The sequence below is a fragment of the Rhipicephalus sanguineus genome, chromosome 1, assembly GCF_013339695.2.
Source record: "Rhipicephalus sanguineus isolate Rsan-2018 chromosome 1, BIME_Rsan_1.4, whole genome shotgun sequence".
NCBI lineage: Eukaryota > Metazoa > Arthropoda > Arachnida > Ixodida > Ixodidae > Rhipicephalus > Rhipicephalus sanguineus.
Genome location: NC_051176.1, coordinates 257944864 through 257967563, shown reverse-complemented (window position 1 = coordinate 257967563; position 22700 = coordinate 257944864). Strand labels below are relative to the sequence as shown.

Sequence of the window (22700 nt, the reverse complement as noted above, 5' to 3'; positions counted from 1 at the left end):
TTTTTGATTTTGATTTAAAAATGATCTTTGATGTCAGGTTTCATTAAAAGGTTTATCAATCAAGGTGGGTGGACATTAAACAAATGCGTTGCAGTCATCAGCACGCATGCAATTTTGCTCTTCGAGGTCACCCCATATGCTGTATCACAATTACTTCGCTTCTTTCAGTTTGTCGGGGGACGATCCGCTGAAGTACTGCATCTCATTAAATTGGGAAATAATGGGATTGGCTACCAAAACACGGTTAACATTCCCGCAAGAGAAAATCGAGTGAAACAAGTTTATTTGCATGATAACTCTGTGCCCTTGCTCCTAAATGGATGACCCTCTGTTTAAAGATTCTAGGAACAGGAAAGACGGGCGCCGTGCGCAATATACGTCCACTTTTGCTGAATATAGTGGAATCTCGTTGATACGATTCTGCATAATACGATTTTCGACCTAGTACGCTTTTCTTTTTATTCCCGGCTAACGTCCCTTGGAACTAATGCACTTTCATGCGTTTAATACTGTCACATTTTTGTCCAGAATTGGATAATACGACCGCAAAAGTGGATCTTGAACGCTATATTTAGAAATGCTTCGTTCATTCTTCGGTATACTAGTTCAAACCGCGTTCCAGCAAGCCACGATCTGCACGTTCGAGAGCCGCCGAGGCCCGCCTGAAGGTCCCCTGTTTGTCCCGGAAGCTGGCGTCTTCTGTCCGTCTCAGTCGCGCAATTCAAATATTCTCGTGTGGCAGCTGTTGTTATGATCGTTTTTCTGTTTTATTTTTTCAAACTCTGCGATTGCGCCTCACTTTAGACGCCGACGAACGCTACACGAAAGATGACAGACGCCGTGCCGACACCGTCCGAATACGGCGGAGTGCTGCAACGTACAAAATGCGTAAAAAGTAATGCAACTTTCAGGTACTTACGCGTGAAATGTCTTCCCTGACGACTTTTCAGGTCGATTCGTACAGTTTACTGCGCTACAGGCAGGTATTTCTTTAAAAAAGAAGAGAAAAGCTCTCTTCCGGGACAAAAACGGTGGCTTCCGGTGGCTTCACGCCCGCGTGCTCGATGCGCCATCTAGCTCCTCCTAGTGGAGATCAATGAGTCAATCAAAGCGCTTTGAGACTGACTCTACTCTCACAATTCTCTCCTATGTGGTCGAAGAGAAGCTGGCATGTGCACATGTACTCCCACTCGTGCAATGCGGCTCATGCTTTGCGAAAAGAGTTCGTGTCTGTGCGAGAGACGTGTGCGTGCAATAGTGGTCCAGTGGTCGGAGTATCGGGCTGCTGTGCCGGGAATGGAAGATTCGATCACCATATTGGGCACCAGAGTGTCTCATTATTTCGTCGAAGACGCCCGAAACAAGCGAGACAAGCACAGTTGGCGTCAGTCGTTTAGAGACCACTCGGTATGAGAATTTCCCAGCAATTTACAACTGTATTCGGTCGAACTGCGCAATACATGTTCTTAGCGCGTTCTAGAACAGGCCGGAAATCTGAATTCAAGACTGCCTGCCGAAGCAGCGGAAATATTCAGCCCTTTCTCGTGTCTCGTGATCTCTAAACTTTTGACCCTGACTGTGCATACCTACCTATGCTGGAAAGCACTAGCGTGCTTCGTACTAAAAAATGCACTAGGGGACAGAATGCTGGCTATTGTTATGCAGATTGTACGCATTCTAGATGCTGAACTGGCTCCAGCTACAATTTAAGGTGGTGCCCACGTTTCGAGACAAGTTCGATCCCTTCCTTTAGGGTTCAGTGCATCGATCGTGGAAGCGGCGTCGTTTTCAGGCGAAGCTTGCATTGCCTCACATGTGTCGCTGGCGTCGCAGCTGTGTAGGCAAAAGGGTTTCTTGAAGGGCCAGTTGGTACACGATGCTGAGGGGAACAGCGCAAAAAACGGGACTGAGAAAGATTGAACACATGACACAAGCGCTGACGAACAACTGTGTGCAAATTTATTACACCTGGAAATATATAGCTGAAAACAGAAAACAAGAACCATCACGTGCACATCAGAGTGAAAGGCAAAAACGAATCTGTCACGAGTCAAAATGTACAAGTTAACTGCTCAAAAACGTTATCTCTTTTTCCAGGAGGGCGAGTGAAGGCTCACTGACGCTCATGTCCCCTTTCGTCTTGATATGAAAGGCCTCGTTAATTTCGCGCTCTGTCTTGTTACGATATCTCGAGAGTATCTTGCATTCATGAAAGAGCGGGGCAAGCGAGTACAAACAGATGCGACCCTCGAAGTTGCGCCGGTCACAAGCGAATTTGTATGCGCCGTTTTCCAATAACTGATACTCCCTGTATCGTGGACTCTATCAATCGTGGATTTGTGCATAGGCGGTAGGAGGGGGGGGGGGCGAGGTCCCTGGTGGTCCCCTGATCATCTAAAGGGGGCGCTGATTCGGCTTCATACCTTTACTCAGTCGGACCTTTCACGCCATTTTTTATTGCGCAGGGATATGGCTACGAATGTTTTTTGACCATAATGGTGACCAAGGACCAGGGGCGTAGCCAGGGGGGGGGATAGGGGGGGTTCAAACCCCTCCAAAATTTTTCAGTTTTGCTTGCCTATATATGCACGCGCACATACAAACGCACGCACGAACATGCATAAAGTATGGTTGACCCCCCCCCCCCCCCCCCGAAAAAAATTTCTGGCTACGCCCCTGCCAAGGACCCCCGATGTTGTAATCAGAGAGCTGTTTGCTTCCCGCCTTTACCCCTGAAAAGCCGGGGACCAATGGCAGGCCTTTGTGAGCACGTCATCGCTTCATTTTCATTTTTGCATCCATCGCGGGGCTTGCTTTTTTTTTTCGAACTGGACCTGGCGGGGCGCAGCGGTGAAACTTACCCCCCTGCCCTTTATTGGAGAGCCCTGTGTGCGCTTATGGATTCGTGTTAGTTTTTGGATCGTTATGAGCGCGGTGAAGGTAAAAGTTGTAAGAGACGAAGCGCAGAAGTGGTATTGGTAACACTGCGAACTTTGTTGAACCGAAGAAATTGGCCTGAATGGTGGGGTGTGATGGGTGGATGTGGAGCTGCTTTGTACGCGATGTCTTACTATTAAAATGCAGGCAATAGCTAGCATTGTCGTGTATAAGCTTCAGCCATCAATTTACCAGTAAAACGGCTTATCGTTAACTTCGTTTCAGCTTCGGACAAACATCCAGACGTTATCAAAAAGCTAGATCTGGGCGTAGCCGTGTTGTTGCTATGCTCATTACCGAAGCGAAACCCTGTTGCGACTTGCAGTGCGTAGGAAGGGTTTGACTGCAATAGTGAGCATCTCAACAACCACTTTTTGTGCTAACGTCTGGATGTCTGTCTGTAGCTAAAACGAATGTTTAGAGTAAGCTGGTTTAGCAGTCAATTGCTATTTGAGGTTTGCTCGACAAAACTTGCCAGCATTTCCAGTACCAACGAATAAATCAAATAAAATTATGCTTCCCATGCTTTCGACATAGTATGTCGAATGTCATATGTACAGCTTGCAAAATTACCGAAATTCGCGAATAGGAGGATTTGCGCAAGTGAAGGGGAGGGGCTTCATGAACGTGCAGCTCTCTAAGCAGGGCGTTTATTTCACGTGGTCCGTTGCCTTACACTGGGGTGGAGGAATAGAGATTACCGTAAGGAGAGAAAAGGAAACAAACAATTCATATCTAGGCGAACTCCCTAGTTCAAGAGAGAAAGCGACAAGGGAAATATATTGATGTTGAGTAGGCCGTATTATTGGTGTAGTTAGTTTATTATTCTCTACGGCGCGTGAAGCTTAAATCATTGGAATGAAGATTACTAATCGTCAAGGTTTCAAGTAATCGTCAAGGCTGTTGATCCGGCGCAGAGAAAGAGGAGAGGGAGGGGAGTGAGAGGTGATATTTTGTTGCCTTATAACAAAACTACTGTATGTACACTACAAAAATATATGCCAAATAGCCCAACTCTATTACGTTTGGTTAGGTTTTATTAACACTAATAGATGAGCGATTCTATTGTGTTATTTATTTTGCTTCGCGAGAAAAAAACACTCGATAAAAAAATGACTAAGCTTGCACTAAGTCGCGCAAGGCTTGACGCAGCGAAGCTGGACGATTCTGAAGTCTAACCTGCTTGCTTCTAGGTTGTTGCTAAGGCTTTAGCTATAGGTGACGCTAGGTTGTTTCTAGGTTGCTCCTAGGTTGTTGCTAGGCTTTAGCTAGGTGATGCTAGCTTGTGTCTAGGTGGCTTCTCAGCGCAGAGAGGTTCGAGTTAATCCACAGACAGTCGCAGACACGACACGGATGTCCAAACTCCAGCGAGAGAAACTCGCGCTGAAGCCGAGCGCTCGCACCTCCCATAGATCTACGGGCACGTCGTCGTTCGCGTAGGGCTTCCATCGCTTCGGTGTCTTCTCGCAGCCGCCGCTGCCTTTCCCGTTCCCTAGTATGCTCCACATACTTCAGCGAAGCTGAAACGTTCGGCCATGGTGTTTATCACTGGGTTAATCCCGGTGGTTTATTAAGGCTTTTCTCAATTACTGGTTACGTCTGTCTAGAAATCTTAATTGGTGTTTGCCGCCCGTCTGTTGCCTCCTTCATTTTTGTTGGACCAGCGGTGAGTAGTGGGATTTGTCCAATTTCTGTAACAGATACCCGTTCATGATGACGATAGCTTTTTTTTTGTACACATTTGTGCACACGAAAGCTTTTACGGCCGGCTTAAACGGCTTCGCTGTTAACATAACACAAAAGTTCTTAGTGTTGTTAAGGCTGTGTTGCTTTAAGACGGCTGGTACTTATTCAGACTCGTGAATGAAACTCTGCATCAAGCGGCACATCGGTCAACACAAAGGGGCCAGGTGATAATGACAACTTTGAACGATCTAGAGGGAAAACCTTCACTCCGAGTCAACATGTCGACCAGAGGAGCCTTGTCTTCGAGCTCCCTTTTCGAAATGTGAGCCCCAAACTGGCGCTTGCTTTGTTCCATAGGGGTTAATTTATTGTTTAATTAATTGTTATGTTACCTCTGAGCTAAGAGAACTCAAACAGCGTAATTATTAAAAAAGAATCGATTGCAAATGTTCGACTGACACGGCTTTTCCACATCGAATCGAATACCGATAATTTTTCATCAAAGCAAAACAGAAAATTTTTCAGGGGTCAATTCGATTAAAAACCGAGTATTTATAATCTCATACATTGAATACCGTTGAGAAGTTAACAACCAGTCAATTAAGCTTGTAAATCACAAACTGCTGACGAGTGATTGCATCGCACCATCACTAGGACAGCAATTAAACACAGGTACAGTACATCACAATATGTACGTTGAATGTGGTGTTCATTGAGGGAGCAAAGTATGGTACTAGAAAACCGCATATAAGCTTAAATGAATATATACGTGACGAGACTGTCAGTGTAATAATTGCTTTACCTAAGCCAAGATAAGAAATATGTAAGTTACCAAGACATCCTTATGTAATATTTGTAATCTATCAATCAGAGGTTAGCTGCTTCATGTGCTTGGTTATCAAGTAGTGCCGCCGGGCAGCAACCGCGGCTCCTCAGCAGGAGGATCATGGGAAACTGTCAACAGATTTGTCTGCATTTGTTACTGCAAACGTGTTCCTGTCCGGTACATTCGAACAAAGGCGAATGTTTGGTAACATTAAAGAGGGAATTCTCGAATATAGTCTGATGAGAATAACTTCAGCTCAGGCTGATTCCTTCGATGCAACAAGGTTTGCGATGCAAAAGCAAGAAGGAAATACTTTTTTTTTACTTGCGCAACTCTAACGCGTCAGCTCTTCGTTTGTCGTAAATGTCACCTTTACTGTAGGGTTTCACTTCATTTCATTTTAATACCTTAAAGACCCCGTTAGGGGTATTACGCAAGGGGTGGGTAGCATGTTTGAACAATAAAAGCAGGTGTTATGGTGTGATACATGCTTGCACAATGTCCAGAAATTCAGAATGGTAGCAGCATGGTGGGGTAGGTCGTTCCAGTCTCTGGCAGCTGGAGGAAAAAATGAGGCTTGAAATGTTACGGTTTGTGTTCGAGGACGGGTAACTTGCTGTTGATGGCTGGTGCGCTGTGACGTGCGTGAGGATGGTGGTGTGATGTAAGGAGGACGTGGGCGGTTTAGCGGGCTGTAAAAGAATTTGTCAAAAAGAGAGAGCGTGGCAACACGAGGACGAAAAGCTTGATTCTGCCTTTAAGAGGGAAATGCTGACCTTATATGAATATGAAGAATGGACGAATCCTGTGGCACGATCCTGAACTGATTCAAATGCATTGATGACATATGCTTCGTGAGGGTTCCAGATGGTAGCGGCATATTCTAGTTGTGGTCTGACAGATGATTTGTGCGCGAGTAGTTTGACTTGTTGCGGCGCATGGCGGAGATGACGTTTCATAAATCCCAAGGTCTTGTTTACTGACGAAATGATGTTAGTCGCATGCGCAGTACAGGAAAGGTGGTGGGATAGAGCTACGCCTAAGTACTTATACGTTTGAACTGATTCGACGGGGACGTTTGCGATTGTGTAAGTAGAAAGGAATGGATTACGACTACGGGAGACTGAAAGAAATTTATATTTGTTAGGGTTTAGAGCCATTTGCCAACTGTTGCACCAGTCATGTACGTTATCAAGGTCGTTCTGCAGAGATTGTTGGTCTGAAATGTTAGTTACATATGATAAATCACACAGTTGTCAGCGAACATGCGAATGGGACAAGATACATGATGTGGTGGATAATAATAATAATTATAATATCTAGGGTTTAACGTCCCAGAACCACGATATGATTATGAGAGACGCCGTAGTGGAGGGCTCCGCAAATTTTGACCACCTGAGGTTCTTTAACGTGCACCTAAATCTAAGTACACAGGCCTCAAACATTTTCACCTCCATCGAAAATGCAGCCGCCGCGGCCGGGATTCGATCCCGCGACCTTCGGGTCAGCAGTCGAGTGCCATAACCACTAGACCACCGTGGCGGGGCATGACGTGGTATATCGCTTATATACGTAAGAAGCAGTATTAGCGCAGAGGAATCTGACATCCCACCAGTATTGACAGGAGAAGTAAAGAAAGCCCTAAAGGGAATGCAAAGAGGCAAAGCAGCTGGTGAGGATCAGGTAACATCAGACCTGTTGAAAGACGGTGGAGAGATTATGTTAGAAAAACTGGCCACCCTGTATACGAAGTGTCTCTCGACGGGGAGGATACCAGAATCTTGGAAGAATGCCAACATTATCTTGATCCATAAGAAAGGGGACGTCAAGGACCTGAAAAATTACAGGCCCATAAGCTTACTGTCCGTTGTCTACAAGCTATTTACAAAAGTAATTGCTAACAGAATTAATACGACATTAGAGTTCAATCAACCAAGGGACCAGGCAGGATTTCGTACAGGCTTCTCAACAATAGACCATATTCATACTATCAATCAGGTGATAGAGAAATGCGCGGAATACAACCAACCCCTATACATAGCCTTCATAGATTACGAGAAGGCATTTGACTCGGTGGAGACATCAGCAGTCATGCAGGCACTGCGGAATCAGGGCATCGACGAAGCCTACATAAACATAATGGAAGAAATCTACAGCGGCTCCACGGCCACTATAGTCCTCCATAAAGAAAGCGAGAGAATCCCAATAAAGAAGGGCGTACGGCAGGGAGACACGATCTCTCCAATGTTATTCACCGCGTGTTTTACAGGAGGTTTTCAGGGCCCTAGATTGGGAAGAATTAGGGATAAGAGTTAATGGAGAGTATCTCAGTAACCTGCGATTCGCTGATGACATTGCATTGATGAGTAACGCGGGAGACGAATTACAGCTCATGATTACTGAACTGGGTACGGAAAGTAGAAGAGTAGGTCTGAAAATTAATATGCATAAAACTAAAGTAATGTGGAACAATCTTGGCAGAGAACAGCGCTTTGCGATAGGTGGAGAGACACTGGAAGTTGTAAAGGAGTACGTCTACTTAGGACAGGTAGTAACCGCGGAGCCGAACCATGAGAGTGAAATAACTAGAAGAATAAGGATGGGATGGGGCTCATTCGGCAAGCATTCTCAAATCATGAATGGTAATCTACCACTATCCCTCAAGAGAAAGGTATATAACAGCTGCATCTTACCGGTACTTACCTACGGAGCAGAAACCTGGTGACTTACAAAGAGGGTTCAACTTAAATTGAGGAAGAAATGGATATGGATATGGGCCGGGCACGTAGCACGTCGGCAGGATAACCGGTGGTCGTTAAGGGTAACTGACTGGATTCCAAGAGATGGTAAACGCGCGAGGGGGAGACAGAAAATTAGGTGGGTAGATGAGATTAAGAAGTTTGTAGGCATAACGTGGCAGCAGAAAGCACAGGACCGGGTTGATTGGCGGAACATGGGAGAGGCCTTTGCCCTGCAGTGGGCGTAGACAGGCTGATGATGATGATGATATTAGGAAAAGAAGTATTACGAAAACAAATGATAATAACATTAATATACTGGAAGTTAAATTCGTGCTTTCCTATAGCACGTCAAAAAAGTCGCAGTTTCTCCCAAAAGGCGAGACATTGATAGCGATAGCGATGCAGGCAACAACTACACAAAGTAATTTTGGCTGTTTCACCTGGTGTGTATATTGCAGCAAGCATTCGCTTACCGAATAAACCAACAAGTATGGTGTTACGCACGCATGGACGAACACGAGCAGATCTCGCTCAATGTCGTTGTTGCGACGCTCGCGTGATGAACAGCACAGAAAAAGTGAGGAAACGCACCGTGTTGGCTTCTCAACTCTACCAAGCAAGCAGGACCAACTCTGAACTCAACTGTAAACTCAACGACTAGACTGCCTATAGAAGACGCGCGCTCACAGACCTCCCCTTTACACACCACCACCGCCACTCGCGATCAAGTCGTTCCCTCTCCAAATCCCTGCTGGAGCACGGTAATACGGCGCGTATTTAGTTGCCATCTTTCTCGGCTGGACCTCGCATTCGCGGTCTTCGTCCTTTCATAGCCACTTATCCTCCATTCTGCGCGTGTGGATTCTATCGTACTAGAAATTCAACAATACCGACGCGAAGTCTCTAGCCTGGAATTAAACGGCACGTCAATACCCTCCCTTTGCGAAATTCCTGACACATGTGCCTTGGGTATATCGCGAAAACTATTTTATTCGATTTTTACAGTACATTCCTGATATGTTCTTTTGATATTATTTTCTGACCCAGACGCTCAAAATGCAAAACGGTTTTAACATATTTTTCAAAAAAGGCTAAAATGCTGTCGCCAGATTATGCGCTGTGATGGAGAAAGTTAAGGGACCTTTATTTAAGTTTAATTTCTAAGTCTTCATTATAGCCTTCATCTTTTCATCCGTCGTGCTATTTACACGTGTAGTCATTGTTCTGAGAAACTTCCTCCACTTTGCCGGCTGGTTTGCTCATGCCTTCTCAGCCTTTTTTTTTTTGTCACCCGATATGATTCTTTATATGCTATTTGCCAACTCATTTCAGGCCGACGTTGTCTGTCACCACCAGAACCAGTCGTCGTGATTTTCCTCATGCCGATGTTCTTGCCTTTATAGTCCCTACGAGGTCAATGTGTCGATTATTCACGTTCCCTGTTTCACTTGTTCGCGACCACCCTAATTCCCTTTGTTCAGAAATCACGTGTCAGAACTCATCATTTTGGAAGGTAGACATCAAAAGCCATCCTAGCAGAGGGTGACAGAGACACTACTGCAGTTCACGCGGGCAATGAACCAGCACACGTGGATGCGTTCATCATTTTTGTTCATGGTGGTGCACACAGTCCTGTGCTATGATGGCGATGTGGTGCTCGCGACCGCAAGTGATCGTGTGTCTAATCTCTGGAAGTAGAGATGATGTAGTGATTTACCTCCCGCAGCAGATACGCGTCTGGTCGATAGCAATGCAAACTAATTTCCCAGACATATTATTATAGACATATTATTATAAAACTAATTTCCCAGACATATTATTAATTTGTGCCTTTAAAATTTCCGTGAGGGGTTTCAGAACGGCGCATGTCGCTATGCTAAATGAGGAGTGGTAGATCTACAAGGCTAAATGAAATGCGCATACAACAACAAGAGATACCATACTATGCGACGACGATCTAGTCAGATGTGACCAGATACTTGTTCCCAAGAACTCCATCATACACTCCTCAAATATTGACAACGTTACCAGTGACAACATGTTTCAGAACGAAATTTCTCGACACTGACGACAGCGTCATCAGGCATGTGTATTTTCGGAACGGGATGGCTGAAGAACGGCTCAATGGGTTGGCTCTCTTGACTATTCAGTGGGCGCCAGCCGAAGAAACTACGCGTTTACTGAGAACCATGGCGTATGACTATTCCACTATTGCGAGGTGAAGCAAACATTACAACTCGCGTCAGAAGCCACATTTTGTGAAATAGAAAGGAGGCAGTAGTAATACCGTCGTAGGTCAAGTGTGGTTATAGAAGCAGTCGTAGCTTTCTAACAAGCCACTGGACTGGATGCACGTCTTTAGATTTGCCCCAGCGTCACGGAACTATATTCTCATCTCCCTATCTTACCATCGTCATTCATCACTCTTTCGCTCCCCGTCCCCCTTCCCTAGTGTAGAGTAGCATGCCAGAGCAAACTATAGCTCAGGCCGACCTCTCTGCCTTTCTCTAAATAAATTCTCTCTCTCTCGCTCTCTTTGTATTGCAAAAAGCACACAGAGACATAGCAGGCAGCCTGCCTTCACATAATCATGTCGCCTTCTTAGTGAATAACTATATATGTCTCGTAAATCCGAAATTAATTAGATACGTTATCACACAGCTTTCTTTCTTTCTTTCTTTCTTTCTTTCTTTCTTTCTTTCTTTCTTTCTTTCTTTCTTTCTTTCTTTCTTTCTTTCTTTTGTGTGCCCCGGCGTATTTCCACAGCGTGCTATTTATATGTCGGTAGCCAGAACAAGCGCAAAAAATAATGTTCTTATATGGTCATATGGGAGACACGTATATTTCTTAATAGTTACAAACAAGGCAGAAGTTTAGGACAAGATGGAGGCTTGAAAAGATGAACGATCCTTGAAAAGCGACACTCTTGTTCAAGAACTTCTCGCTTCTTAAAAGTTACAAGTCACGTGCCATTGCTCGTACACTACCTGTGTAACTACCTTGATCACACGAACGCTCTCAACAGGTTATTTATCTTTGTTACTCGAAGTCGCTTTTATTTGAGGCATTGTTGGACTTGTGATTTCGGCTAACGTCCAGCGTGTCAACAGAGAGTAGAACTAGTTAACCAGGAATAAATATAAAACTAGCGGCATGAAGGTGCCCTTAGCATGATAAAGTGCAGCCGTAATTTGTTGGTATTGATGACGCTCTCGCTTGTTGCTTTTGGTAAATGATATTCTTTAACACTTTTATTGCGTTAGCAATATGACCGACAGCTCGGAAAAATAATCAGCTGAGTCGATCTGAAGCCGGCTGCGTGCGCGTATCTGCGAATGGCGGCTGGACGAAAAGGGAGGGAAGAAAGGAAAGGGCAGGGGCGGTCGTGAAGTGGTGTTTGTAAGTAAACACATAAAATATGGCTGATCCCTCCGTCATAGGAATCGGTATAACACGAACATGAAACGTGTCTTCACAGAGGTAGTTGAGTGTTTATTGTGCATTTATATATGAGAGCTTGTACAATGTATACTGATGTTTGGCAGCTATAGCACCATCAAACACAAAGAAAATCACACCATCTCCCGCTAAAGGGGACCATGAGGCGATGCGAAGCAGCGCTTCGGCATGTAGAGCCCGCGTTTCAGAGGGGGAGGGAGAGTGAGGGAAAGGGGAGAGGGGAAGTGGAGATGGGGAGGAGATGGGAAGTGGAGAGAGGGAGGGGAGGGGAGAGGGGGTGTGGAGATGGAGAGGAGGTGTGTGGAGATCGCTTGCGCATGCGCAGTAAGGGTGGTCACGCCGCACACCACCACCACCGGATTGAACTCCGCTATAAGATGCTTCACATCTAAAAGGACGCACGAAACGAACGCACAAGTACACTCAGGACGAGTGCGAACTAACAACTGTTACAGTTATTCATTTTTCGTGTTTGAGAAGCGCGCTCCTTTCGCAAACGCGGCCGCTGCAGCCAGCGAAGTGACCTTCGTGCGCTCTGTAACTTCAACGCAACCTTTGCGGTGAACGCACTAGACGACTTTTAAAGCGCGTCCTTCGCGCCGTTCTCGCCATCTCGGTGGTGATAACGAGAACACGTTGAAGTGCCAGCGAGCTCCGAGTATCGCCAGGGCGGTAAATGGTGTACATAAATAGCTCGCCGTTAGTCTGCCGGAGAAAGTACGCTTTTTGGCCAAGTCGTTTAGCGCTGCGCGTTGCGGAGCGAGCGGTCGTGGGTTTGTTTCCCAGTGACGGAGCTTTTTCTTCTAGTTTTTTTTTTCTTTATCATCTGTTAGTGTAATTTTACAACGTCATATCCGTGACGGAAATACGTCAGTGAAGTCTTGGCGGGCCCCGGCATCAAACACTTTCATGTTAAAACAAATAAAAATGTTCCGCCGGCAGCATTTGCCTCTGTGTCTCTAGTATACCGAATCCCGCTGTTCTATGCAATACACCAACGGCGCATGCCTTAACAGGTGGAACAGCACAGTCTTAAGAATGCCTCGCGTGCGAGGAAGCGCGTTCTGACGTTTGAGAGGTTTCCATGCATCCGACGGTTCGCACTCGGTCTCATTTCGTGCATATACCGTCGAGGTGCGAGGCCTGCATTATGGACCACTGCCGCGTTCTCATCACCCTCATACAAGGTGCCTAGATAGATGCGAAGCATCTCTTGCTTGGGGGTATGTCCCGCGGCATGGGCCTCGGTGTCAGCACTCACACTACACATGCGCAACTCTCCTCCTTTCCTCTCTTCAACAGCTGCGCGTTACTCTTTCCACTTCTCTCCCAGCACCTGCTTGCGCTTCTCCTGCGTTCTCGCTTCTGCTTTCGCGGCGTATGCGCTACTCTCCTCCTCTAGTCTCCTTCAAACGGGTAGAGCGCTGCGCGCGTTGTCCAGCGCTTGCATCGGTTGACTCCTCTGAAATGCGGGCTCGACATGCCGCGGGCTCTGAATGCGGGCTCGACAACGCCGCGATGAGCGCCAGCACATGCGCGTCCCCTCCCCCTCTCTCTCCTCTCCTACGATGCCCCCCTTCTCGCGCGCCTGTCGACCGCGTTCCCCGCTCGCCCTGTGAGAATTAACGACCAGGCTAGAGGGAAGACACGACGCGCGTAGTGTTCCTCTTCGCGTTCCACGACCCGAGGTCGGTAGCATGCCCAACGAACGCCAACGGAACGCGATCGTGCAGGTGCTCCGGCTTCGCATCGCCTCATGGTCCCCTTTAGCGGGAGATGGTGTAATTTTAACGCGACAGCGTTAGAGAGCTCGTGTCGCAGAAATTCCGGTGTCGGCGTCGGCACCGTTGGTTGTGAGCGAAAAGTCGTCCGTGACCGAAAAATCGAGAAAGAAGCAAATAAAACAAACAAAAATCTTCGGTTTCATTGAGGATCGAACCCGGGCCGTTCGCGTGGCAAGCAGGTGTCCTACCACAAAGCCACCGTGTAACTTGCAGCTGCCTCAGAAAAAAACACTACATAAATTCCATGTAGTGGAAGGAGTCTCCTTAACGCATTTTGTTCGGCAGGTGTCACGACGAAAATGAACCCATTCGGCGATTTGTAGGCGCATAGGCGAGGCCATCAAACTACGTCGAAAAAGGCCGGGATAGTGCAGCCATCGCCGCTAAAAACACAAACGAACTTTCAAACAGCTCTAAAAATGGACAACTATGTCCATCTAGCGGAAAACATTTCAAGCCAACACCAGTTTTCTAGAGGAGGCGTTGATCAAGGAAACAGCGAACGCTAGATAATGTGCTGCCATCTGTGAGGCAATGTGAGAAATATGTGTAGACCCTTTATGGCCTCCGAGATGGCGGGCGCGCAGCGTGTATCTTGGAGGCCATGCGACTCTTGCTTTAGATAAAAAACTTGTACCATTCGCGCGCGCGCGCGCGTGTGTGTCTGTGTGCGTGTGTGTGTAACAATACACATTAATAAGTATGCACTTAGTGGTTGAAGTGTGCACTAGAGGCCGGATTTCGCTATCGCGTTCAACTCTTAAAGGCGAAGCTTAAGGGTACCCCAATTTTTTTTTCTGTATCTAGGCGCCTTACTAATAAAGCGAGTTGTTCCACCCCGCCGCTGCCCCGTCCCCTTGCGTAATGTCAACACGTGTTCTTTGTTTATTAACGCGCTCGTTTCGTTTCAGCATTACTGCGCATAACGACCAACAACATGGCCGCGAGGCTAAAGCTACAAGAAGACATACCGAACTTCCTTTCATCACAGTGAACAATTAAGTAGTTTTGACTAAATTGCTACAAAGCTCGCCAAAAACCGCCGCTATGAGAACGAGAGGCAGACTTGTTGCGTGGAAGAAAGCTCGGGACCAGTGGCGCAGCAGGGTGGGGGAGGAGGGGGAGGGGTTTTAATAGTTTCAAGTCCCTTGCCCTACCCTTCTCCCAAATTTTCTGACGGGGACCCCTCCCCCGTCCTTCAGTCGAAACAAAAAGTTGTGAAGTGCACTGTGAAAAAAAAAAGAAAAAAAGCATGGCATATTCACTAACTAAATAGTAACAGTTCACTCGTCCCAAAAAGCGCTAAATACAAAAACAAAAAGCACGTTGTAAGTGAAGGCAGAAAATTGCAGGTAGTCAAACTGACTACCTAGTTACATAGGGAATAGTACTAGCACAAGCTGGTAGCACGGTCGCTAAGTTGTTGGTATGGTTACTAGCACTAACGAACTACAATTACCCAACAATATGTGTACTCCTATTTGCTTTATATGTGCAGCATGCATTGCCATATCCAGTCCCATCTACTATAAGTGTATAACGTTAAATAAAAAAGCGATACAACGCGGCATTGTCCTGTTGCACTAATTAATAGTCGCTGGTTACTTATGTAAATATCATGATTAATGCACATCACAAAGATGTACAGACATCGCAACAACATAGAAACATGAAAAAACCGTAAGCGAGACCACACACGCATAATGTCCGGAACGTAGGCGACGTGTACTTTAACAGCAACTCTACTGCTATTTATGGCCCTACTTTGGGGTAGCACCCGCGGTATCGGTGAGCATACACAGAACTTAGAGGAATAACAGACGTCTTTTACCCAGATGCTTGAACCTTGCTGCTGTTGTATTCATGCACCGTGACGCAGCACGAAACTGTTTTCCAACATACTCAGGAATATATATATATATATATATATATATATATATATATATATATATATATATATATATATATATATATATATATATATATATATATATATATATATATATCGTTGATCCAGTAAGATATTTCGATGCTTTATAGATAACGTGACGACACTTGGTGTGGCATCGTACACCTGTTTGTTGCAAAAGCGCGACAAACAGACAAAAACATGGACAGAAAGTCGGCGACAAGCTTTGACGTTCAACGAAAACTTGTTACCAAAAAACGTGCAACGTATGCATACAAAGGTGGGATAATAAGGAATGACATGATACAGGTTTAAGAAATTAAACACCTTTTTCTCACCTTTGTGCGTTGTTTCAACACCGTGGATTATCGATTAGCCCGTTTCTAAACCTTGCTGTAATATTATTAGCCTGTCTGCTTCATCCAGCAATATCGACAGCCTCGCTAGTCGGTGATCAATCATTTTAGAACGCAAGATGACGAGTGCCCAGTACACGTGAAGCGCAGCGCCTGTGTCTGGTTTCTTTCTACGTCCTCGTCAAGTTGCGCTTACTCATTCTGTCATGGATGCTAACCAACTATCCCGTCAACGTGTTTTAGACAAGGAGATGATCTCTTTCTCCTCTTCGTACATGTGTCGAGTAGTTACACGTTCTCAGGTGCCCGATTTATTGCTTGCTACTCCAATAACTATTTGAACATGGTACTGTGTTCTGGTATTTTAAACCCCACTTAATACAACTTACTTGCAACTCACTGTGGACGTTTACGGACCAGCTTCAAGTCAATGCCGTTGTACCGCGGTCTTGAACGAATCCCCTAAAACAATATGCCTAGGTAGCCAAAGATATGAAGCAAACAATATCTTTTGTTTGTACTACGCTGTAGACGTTTTTCAACATGTTTCATTTCATCTGTTCGCAGTTCATGGAGCTGAGCTCGAGAGGGAACTTCACTCGGCAAGAAATACTGGCAGCGTTAACAGATAACCAGGGCAACATGGACATGGCGTACGCGCAGCTGACAAAGGCCACGCTCAAGCCGTTCCTCATGCGCATCTGGGGGCCCGGCACGGGAGTCGACAACGACGAAGGACGCCGGCCGTCCCCTCTCGGCGACAAGCGTGAGGAAAGCGTCACGGACCGAGTCAAGGATTGGCTCGAATCCCTGGACGCAGCATCGCAGCTGCCGTCCAGTAACGCCTCCTCGCTCGAAGAGAGACGGGCCAAGCGCCACTCGTTCCACGGCCACCGGAGCGACCAGTCGTTCTGCAGCGGCCACCGCGACCGATCCAGCTCGCCGGCTTCGTCCTTCTCGAGCCTCAGGGAAACCTCGGAAGTGAGCAGCGTCTCGTCGGCTGCCCACGGCGCCAGCTCTCGGCTCGAGGCGATTCTCCGCCGTCGAGAAGCCCAAAAAGAATTTGAAAAGGGTCGCAAGTCAAAGAAGGAAGCGAGCGCCGACGGCAGTAGAAGGCGATGGACGCTCGCTTCAGTTTTCAGCGCGAAGAAGCCCAGTTCGCCTGTCAAAAAAGACGCGCTCACGGGGGCAGGTTCCTCGGCTCAAAAGTCTTCTTCACAGACGACGCTGGCGTCTGACACCACGCACCTTGACAGCAGCAGCAGTGGCGGAGCCACCGTGTCGATGGAAACGCTGACGTCAATCGAAGCGACAGGTGCAAAGCCGAAAACGTTTCTGGGACGATTTTCATCGTTCAAGAATGAGAGTAGAAAGAAAGACACAAAGGCGGCCGAAGCTGTTGACTTGGGTGTTCCAAACAATTCCGTGAAAGGCTCCCCCATGGCTGAGAGGGCTGCAGAAGCCTTGAAAGATGAGTCAGACAGTAAAACTGTGACAAACAAGGAAACACACACACTTCAGAACCAGCCACTAAGCGCACAAGAAATATTGCAAAAAGCTGATGCTACCGAAAGCACTACACCTTTTGCTGCAAACCGAAATGCAATTGAAAACATAAAGCAGTCTATTCACGCCGCGAAAATTTCATTCATGTCGGCACCTACAGGACCTGCTGTCTACCATTCGCCAGAAGATGCCCAAGAATCTTCAGCTAATGGGTCATTGCCTCAGAAGTCTGTACTCGATAAATTAGATGGAACCCCGTTGACTGAACAAGCAGCTGAAAAACCGATAGAAAACCATTCCAGTGTAGTAGCTGCAGGCGGCAAGGTTAAAAACGAGATTGAAGGTAATGCTCCGAAAGCGATAGAGCCATTAAACCTAACCAAAGATACGCAAGACGCCGAAACGAAGTCCTCCAGTTCTCCGAGCAAAAGCCAAGACTCTTCACCGGAAAAACAACCTGGTCAATATCCGGAGGTGCATACGGCTAGCAAAAATACCACTTCTAATACCAAGGGTACGTCACCTCTTATCCCACGAGAAACAGACGGCGTTAACGGCGCAAACGGACAGTCTATGGCCAAAAACACGACAAGCGAAGTTTCGGAACCACCAGCGGTAGCAACCCCCACAGTCGTGGTACACCATGCTGAGAACTCAACCCCACTTTTGGCACCTGAAAACTCAGACAGCAGCAGCCGGTGTGCGTCCTCTGAGCGCATACCTGTAAATGGCGCAGACGGGAGCATAGAAGTAGCCGAATACTCTTCGGTGGAGAGCCGGCAAAGTGAAACCGAAAAGGCCAGTGCGCAGGCAGCGGGCGCAGTGAGCACGGGAGGTGAGGGATCAACCTCTGCGGCTACCGGAAAGTTAGGAAATCGCCTCGAGGACGCGGCAATCGGGAGAAAGCGTGTGCGCCCGCTCACCAATGGGACTGCCGAAAACGCCGAGCTTGAGACGCTGAGACCGCTGCCTGCTGCGGGCAAGGGTGTCCCGCTCCGGCGGCCGTCGGTGAGGCGGGCCAGCCGTGAGGGTGCCGATGACTGCGTGGTCAGGGACCGCGATGGCAATGCTCTCATCGTGAAGCCCCAAAAGCCGATCGAGCGTCGCGGCAGTGTCAACGCGCGATCAGGCCTGCAGATTTCCAAAGCGGTGGCAGCCAACATCGCGAAACTGCGGTCAGTTCCGCCGCCAAGGAAGCGCAAGCAGGTGGTGCAGCCCAGGCCGGCCGGCAGGCTTCCCACGGAGAAACAGAAACAGTACAAGGTATGCCATTTAATGCGTCCGCCTGTTTCTGTAGTGCGATAGAAATCCATTGTGCTATAAATAAATAAATAAATAAATAAATAAATAAATAAATAAATAAATAAATAAATAAATAAATAAATAAATAAATAAATAAATAAATAATCAATGAATGAATGAACTGCACTAACGTTGCAGTGTCGGAACGTTACGCGTAAGCTATTCTCCACGATTAAATGTTTTCAGGCTTTGCTATGCTCATCTTGTCGTGATTCGCAAAGCTACCAAACTGTAACACATTTATGGCCTGCATCATAATGTTCTGACATTTACATTTTGCGTTTACTGCATAGATTGTAAATCGAGCACGTGAAACAAAGATAGTGAATATGAATACAGATTTTTTTTAACCTTTGTTCGGGAACTAATTTTTTCGCTCACAATGAGAAGCTGTAATGGAGAATGCTGAAATACAGGAGACACAATGTTGAAGGACAAAGCCTGACCATTATGCAGCAAATGAACCACTTCTTCCGTAACTATATTGCCTACACCGTCACTTTTGCGTTTTTTAACAAAACACTTCCTACTAATTATTTAGATATAAGACAATGCGCCTTCTATAGTGATCATGCGGTTAATACTGGGTCTGTCCTGAAGTAATGAGTACGGAAAGCACACTTTGTTTGGCGAAATCTTTCAATACACGAACTATTCTTCGAAATAGGAGCCTTGGGCATCAACACAGTCAGTCCAGGGAGTTCCCCACTATTTGTGCGCATCTTGGAAATCCTTTTCTGACCGCCTCCGTTGTGGCCTTTTGGGTGTTTTCCGCGGCGTTGTACCGGTGTCCTTTCAACGCGCGTTTCATCCCCAGAAACCGAAAGTGGTCACAGGAAGAGTGGAATGAGCTGTATAGCGGTTGTGAAAGCCTTACTCGGCCAAGAATTCGCTGATAGCATAGTTACATATACGGCGGACAGAGTCATGGTCCACAACCAACAATGTCGCGAGCTCTCGACACTCGCGAGTTACGCATTGACTCAATCTCTGGAGCGCTTCCACGCCGTAGCTTGCATTTTCTTATGGACGATTCCCTTGTAGTCACCGAATAAGATAACTACAAATACGCTTCATCAATAACGCTTCATATCAAATAATAACATGTGTTAGAAAGGTTTAGTTATTAAAAATTTCCGTCAGTGTTGATTCCTTTCGGCGCATCGGCGGAAACAGTCCTTCTGCTCTACACTTGGAAGAGGGTGGAAAATTTTCGGCACGAGCTTCTCGCACACGTTGCGAGTTTACAAATGTTACAAATACAAATGTTATTGCAATAACACTTGGAGACAAATGTTTTCTACGTTACTACACAGATACGGACGCCTAACACTGATCAGAGGTGAATAAAGCACACGCACGAGGAACATTGTCATCCGTAACCGTCGTCGACGGGCGCCCGGACCATTCATTGTTGGTCGAGGACATCTTAGCCATCTGTAAGGACATTGTACCGCTGAACAGTCGCTATCTGCAAATTAAATCATCATGGTATGCTTTTTTGACCATGTCGAACGTCTTCGTAGGAGAATATGACAATTTAACACAAAGGTTCACTGTGGAGCGCTGTTTCAACGGTCCCTCCAATCATGCAGTGACGGAACAGGAGTACACGCTCACCATGTCCACGCTCAACATGTATACTAGCTTTATCTGTTCGAAACAAGCCAGCTCGGTGCAGTGTGAAGCTAAAGGTTCCCTCACCTTCTCCCACTCTTAATCAAGTGAACGTGCGCGCAACACCGTGAGCAGCGCGCACGCTCTTCCTCCATCGTTGGCATGGATGTAGACGGCAATTATCCTCAAAGCCCGCATGACGTTGGTGAGAGTAAGGAAACCTCTTTCTGCCTGCATTTATTCTAGCTCCTATGAATATCGAAAAGGGGGTAATAAGTGATTGTGAATCACAAGACATTTCAATCGACGAAAGAAAGAACGTCATTTCGAGATGGTGGACGCGGATGTTGCAAAGGCATGTGCTGCTTGCACAATGATTTTTCGAGTGCCTAATGCGTAATTACAGTACAGAGGGCATTACAGCGATGCTTAGGCAGTGGCGTAGCCGGGGGGGGAGGGGCACACCGGGCCCGTGCCACCCCCCCCCCCCCGAAATTTTTTTCTGCCATGTGTTACAGAGCACAAAATGACACTCGACCATACTTATCTGCCCGGACCCCACGTCAAATCAAGAGTGTGCGCCCCCCCCCCCCCCGAAAAAAATTTTTGCCTACGCCACTGTGCTTAGGGGCTCTTGTTCGAAAAGGTGGCTGAAATTTGTTGAGATGTCGTTGCGCCGCTGTTTTATAGACCAGGTGAACGTGAAAAAAAAAAAGAGCAACCGATTGGCCGGCAGAACTACGAACATTCAGAATAAGTTCAAGCGACAAAGAAATGCTAGAAAAATTGACAAAAATAACCAGACATGGAAAGAAAGAAAACGCGCCAAATTGAAAAAGCACCACAAGCGCCCCTGCGTAGCTTACCTTTACAAATTAAAAGCGGGCCTCATATACTGTGGTTATAACGAGAGCCTAGGATAAGTACAGGAACATGATGCTCTTCGTAAATGAACACTAACATGGAAAGGCAGCCTACCCAGGGGACAAGTGCCATGAAATGACTGCAAGAATTCCGAACCATAAAAATATAATCACTAAAATGGTGAAATTGTTTATAAAGTAAGATAAAATAGTTAAATCCCATAATTTAATCCCAATTTCAAGGGAATCAGCCATAACACTAATGAGAAGTGTGCATTTTGAGAAGCAGAGGTTAATGTGCCATACGCCAACGAAATAATACAAACACTTTCTTGCTCTTCCCAATGAACATTTGTATTGCCATTCAGCGTTCTCTCAGCACCGTCTTCGTTAGTAAGGATAACAAGCTCTGTTTGGGTCGCGAGAATGCGTTCGTCTATAGCGGAACGAGTAACAATGCACACTGGGACGGAAAGAATTTAACGAACGCTAGACCGTACATTTTTAAAATGAGAAAAGACAACCAGTATGTAAGTGGCGCTCAGTATGACTTGCAACACGGGAGCGCGGGGCCTCACTAGTTCAATGACTGCGCATGGCTTCCACTTGCCCTTATTTCCACAACTAAACGCTGTTCTCTTCTTTGAGGATGATCCCAAATGAGAAAATGTTATTTAGTTGAGGAAATGAGGGCAAGTTGAAGCCAAGCGCAATCTTGAAGCCATGCACAACATGGGAGCCACGCGCTCCCATGTTGCAAGTCATATTGAGCTCACCTGTACAATGTAAACATTTAAAAGTAGCGCATGTACTCTGCAGATACACATGTGTCAAGATAATACGTGGGTTTCGCTTTCTGTTTGTGATGGATATACAAGGCCCGTATTCACAAAAACGTCTTACGCTAAAAATTTTCGCAGAATAATATTTCAGCCAATCACGATGTGGGACATATCATTAGCGAAGCCAGCTGACCAATGGAGAAACGCACTTACGAAAGAGAAGTATTGTGAATTCGACTCCAGTTTTCCCATGCTCACACAGTTATTGCGTCCCCGTTCCATGCCGTATGCCTCTGGAATATCCCTCTTAATATCCTACGTATACTATCCAAGAACACATGCTGCAGCAAAATCTGCAGCTGTGCACTCGCATCTTCGGTAAAAAATGGCGAGATGACCTCTCGCTATCTGCGCATATACAGCATCCTTATGCCCCCCTAAGACTGCCGCTATGTCAAGGCGTCCCGTTTTCCAGAAATGGGCCTTGCCGCAGGTCACCCGGCTTCTTCACTCTTTTTGACATGCCCCATATTTTGTGGCATCACCCTTTTTACAAGCCTTCGTCACATTTTTTTTTTCAGGAGACTGCGCAACAGTGACACGTGGTTTCTTTAAGAAGCCGAAAGTGCGGCTTTGACCGCATCATTCTGACTCTGTAATGTCGGCCGTATATGGTGTACGCTCAAAATCTGGGTAGCTGCTGTGTGAGGGTTTTCCAGACGAAGGTGTATGTAATGACGCACTCATCTTCTTGCCTGTGACAGGTATGTATAACATGCAGTGAGTGCCAGCTGAGGGCAATAATTTAGCCACCCACCACTGTCTCTCTCGACGTCTAACGTAGCGTGAAGTCATCAGGTCTATCCTTGATCGCAAGCGCTTCAAGCAGCACTTAGCGTATTTATATACTGTGCGCTGTTGCCTCTCCGCAT

General features: G+C 46.4%; 1 protein-coding gene across 1 annotated transcript in view; it reads left to right on the top strand.

Moving 5' to 3' along the window:
* Positions 1 to 22700, top strand: part of LOC119382528 (E3 ubiquitin-protein ligase lubel) — a 164016-nt gene that overhangs the window by 126648 nt on the left and 14668 nt on the right. The window contains exon 13 of the mRNA XM_049412766.1: positions 16266 to 18467. Within this exon, the coding sequence (XP_049268723.1) occupies positions 16266 to 18467 (2202 nt within the window). The remainder of the gene's footprint in view (positions 1 to 16265; positions 18468 to 22700) is intronic.